The sequence below is a fragment of the Mirounga leonina genome, unplaced genomic scaffold (genome assembly GCF_011800145.1).
Source record: "Mirounga leonina isolate KUSES-001 unplaced genomic scaffold, KU_Mleo_1.0 Mir_94, whole genome shotgun sequence".
NCBI classification, from domain to species: Eukaryota; Metazoa; Chordata; class Mammalia; order Carnivora; family Phocidae; genus Mirounga; species Mirounga leonina.
The window spans coordinates 50718441-50719775 of record NW_023270855.1 but is presented as its reverse complement, the minus strand read 5'-3'; the positions used below and the strand labels follow the sequence as shown (position 1 = coordinate 50719775).

Below are 1335 nucleotides of genomic sequence, written 5' to 3'. Positions count from 1 at the left end.
GGGGGAGGGGTCATGGGGCAGTGAGGGGGCGGGCTCACGGGCAGTCAGCGCAGTTCGAGGTGCCTGGGGGCCCTGTGTGTGGGCGCACGGGGGAGCCTGTGGTCCCGTGTCCCCTGCCCACCGTCTCCATCCTGTGACAGGTACATCTACCGGCTCTGCCCCTTCAAGCTCGTCTCTCAGAAACCCAAGCTCGGCGGCTCCCCCACCAGCCTTGGGTGAGTGGGCTCAGACTGAACCCCCCTCCCCCAGCTGCCCAGTCCCCGCCAGCACCGCCCCCCACCCTAAGCACCCTGTCTGCCGCAGCACCTGGGGTTCGTGGGCTGGCCCTGAGCACGACAAGTTCAGCGCCATGAAGTACGAGCAGGGAACGGGCTGCTGGCAGGGCCCGAACCGCTCCACCACCGTGAGTGCCAGGGGGTGCGGGGGGCAGGGGGTGCGGGGGCCCGGGCCCACCCGAGCCTGCCTGAGCCCCTGCCTTGCCCATCCCAGGTGCGCCTGCTGTGTGGCAAGGAGACCGTGGTGACCAGCACCACGGAGCCCAGTCGCTGCGAGTACCTCATGGAGCTGATGACGCCGGCCGCCTGCCCTGAGCCGCCGCCCGACGCGCCTGCCGACGGCGACCACGACGAGCTCTAGCCCGGCTGGGCGCCGAGGTGGGCAGGGGGCTGAGGCTGCCTCGACTCGGGGCTGCAGCGGGGTCTGCGGAACACTTCTGTCCCCACCCGTCCGCCTCCATCTCCGTCTTTCTCATGTGGTCTTTCTCTGGCTCCAGAACCTCAAGGCACGGAGATGTCCCCGGTGGGGCCGCCCGCCCGCCCGCCCGCCCCACCCTGTGGCCCGAGGCCCGCCCCCCCGGTGTGCTCAGCCTCCCCACAGGGGCAGGAGCCGTGTGGAGCCCCGTGCCCTGCCGGGGGTGGCGCGGCTGCGTCCCCAGGCCCCCGCGGTCTCCAAAGGTGGAACACAGGAGTTCGCCCGCCCCCGGCGCCCGGCCCCCCGCCCCCGCCCACGGTGTCTGCCTCCCTTCCTGGTGGGGATGAGTGACTTGACCTGTGACCTCAAAACAATAAACACCATCCCCCCCAACCAGGCTGTGTCTGTGTCTGCCTTGCTTTGCTCAGGTGTCCACGGGGCCAGGGATGGGCTGAGGGGGGAATTCAGGAGAAGCGGCTTTCTGCAGATGGTGCCCAGACCTTGTCCCCCATCAGGCTGGCTCCACAGCTGGGGTCTTACCAGAGCCTGATTCACATCTGAGCTGCCCCACGGGCGGTGGAGAGAAATCCAGCACCACAGGGCAGACGGACCCCAGGCCCCTTCCATCTGGGCTTCTGCCCGTAC

The 1335-nt window shown here is 69.7% G+C and overlaps 1 protein-coding gene across 2 annotated transcripts in view; it reads left to right on the top strand.

The window, feature by feature from the left end:
- The window catches only part of PRKCSH (protein kinase C substrate 80K-H), a 20012-nt gene extending 18922 nt beyond the window's left edge, over positions 1-1090 (top strand). For both annotated transcript variants that reach the window (XM_034996922.1, XM_034996921.1), the window contains 4 exons: positions 141-215; positions 304-403; positions 490-653; positions 773-1090. In XM_034996922.1, the coding sequence (XP_034852813.1) occupies positions 141-215; positions 304-403; positions 490-636 (322 nt within the window). In that variant the 3' untranslated portion in view covers positions 637-653; positions 773-1090. The remainder of the gene's footprint in view (positions 1-140; positions 216-303; positions 404-489; positions 654-772) is intronic.
- The last annotated feature ends 245 nt before the right edge of the window (positions 1091-1335 follow it).